The sequence below is a fragment of the Macadamia integrifolia genome, unplaced genomic scaffold, assembly GCF_013358625.1.
Source record: "Macadamia integrifolia cultivar HAES 741 unplaced genomic scaffold, SCU_Mint_v3 scaffold3905, whole genome shotgun sequence".
Taxonomy (NCBI): Eukaryota; Viridiplantae; Streptophyta; class Magnoliopsida; order Proteales; family Proteaceae; genus Macadamia; species Macadamia integrifolia.
In genome coordinates, this window is record NW_024869943.1 from 1 (window position 1) to 1,797 (window position 1,797).

General features: G+C 35.4%; 1 protein-coding gene across 1 annotated transcript; it reads left to right on the forward strand.

The window, feature by feature from the left end:
• Positions 1-569: 569 nt before the first annotated feature.
• On the forward strand, positions 570-1,793 carry LOC122068443 (protein SULFUR DEFICIENCY-INDUCED 1-like; the record flags this gene model as incomplete). The annotated part of the gene is made up of 3 exons (XM_042632298.1): positions 570-782; positions 890-1,045; positions 1,620-1,793. Coding segments are annotated over 3 exons (543 nt in total), but the record flags the coding sequence as incomplete, so codon positions are not given.
• Between the last annotated feature and the right edge of the window lie 4 nt (positions 1,794-1,797).

Here is a 1,797-nt window from a genome sequence, read left to right on the forward strand (position 1 = left end):
TTTTTTTTTTTTATTATTATTATTATTATTCATAATCATTTCAACAAGGCTATGTCTGATAACCAAGAAAAGAAAAGGAAAAAACAGTATAAAAATTATAGTTTTTTCTTGATTTAAGAAATCCTTTTTGTGCTTGACTGTTCTAAACCAAGGGAATATTCTTTTTTGAATTTCAAAATACAACTTCAAAATGGTGAAGTTTTCTTCTGTTACCGACAAAAAAAATCTTACAAGAAACACAAAAAAAAAAATAAATAAATAAATACAAGAAAATATAAAAAAACATTTTTTTTTCTTTTGACGGTAATTAAATATACTATTTTTATTTTCTTATCATTTCATTTTTTTTCTATTCTTTTCTTTTCTTCTCTTTTCTAGATTCTTTTTTCTTCTCTTAGTTACCAAACACAGATTAAATTGCTGAAACACCCTCTTAACTACAACCTTTTTGCCACTCCAACTGCATCTGGGTCTCTTAGGATTGAACAGAAAAGGATTTCAAAGTCTGAACTGAGTCTTTGGGGGTTTTTTTTTTTCCTGATTATGCTTTGCCGTTTTGGAATTTTCAGCTGGTACTGAAGGACCCAGAAGCAGCGATAGTATTGTTCTGGAAGGCAATAAACGAAGGAGATAGAGTAGATAGTGCACTCAAGGATATGGCTGTGGTGATGAAGCAGCAGGACAGAGCTGAAGAAGCCATTGAAGCCATTAAATCCTTTAGGTATCGTTGCTCCAAACAGGCTCAGGAATCCCTGGATAATGTCCTCATCGACTTATACAAGGTATATACATCTAAACTAATTAATAAAGAAGATAATCGACCTCGACAGAAAATAATGAATTATCTTTTGCATACTTGGCTGACTATGAAGATAATCGACCTCGACAGAAATGTGGAAGAGTAGATGAACAGATTGAGCTGCTAAAGCAGAAGCTCAGACTGATATACCAAGGGGAAGCCTTCAATGGCAAACCCACCAAGACGGCTCGCTCTCATGGGAGGAAGTTCCAGGTTTCCATCAAGCAAGAGACTTCCAGGATACTTGTAAGTTGTTATCACATGAATTGCCTTGTTAATTTCTCAACTAGTTCCGGTAGTTATGGCTGGATTTTAAGAGAGAGAGAACTACCCATCTTATCTAGTCTTTTATTGATTGGAGTTCCATGCGGAAAACGGAAATAATAATAGGAAAACGGAAATAATAATCCCACATCGGATGTGAGTAGCCCGATGCAAAGACTTCTTAATTTCTCTACTGGTCTAACAATTATAACTGGATTTTAATTGAGAGAGAGAGAGAGAGAGAGAGAGAGAGAGAGAGAGAGAGAGAGAGAGAGCTATCCATCTTGTCTAGTCCCTCGGAATTCGACAAGAAAAACAAAAATAATAATCCCACATCGGATGTGAATAGCCCGATGTAGATACTCATAGGCATCTTTGTTGCTTTTATTTTTTAAGCTTTGAATTTAACCATAGCCGAAAATTGCACTAATTAATTCATCTTTAGGCTTTTCAAGCTCCCTGAAGACTATATTTGATTATAATCTTCCAATTGTTAGAAATCATTCATTATATTTTGTTCATCCAACTGATGATCACATTGATAATTGAAACGCAGGGTAATCTGGGTTGGGCTTATATGCAACAAAAGAACTATGTGGCAGCTGAGGTGGTATATCGAAAAGCTCAGTTGATCGAGCCTGATGCAAACAAGGCCTGCAACTTGGGTTTATGCCTAATCAAACAGGCAAGATATGATGAAGCCCGGTCTGTTCTTGAAGATGTCCTGCAATGTA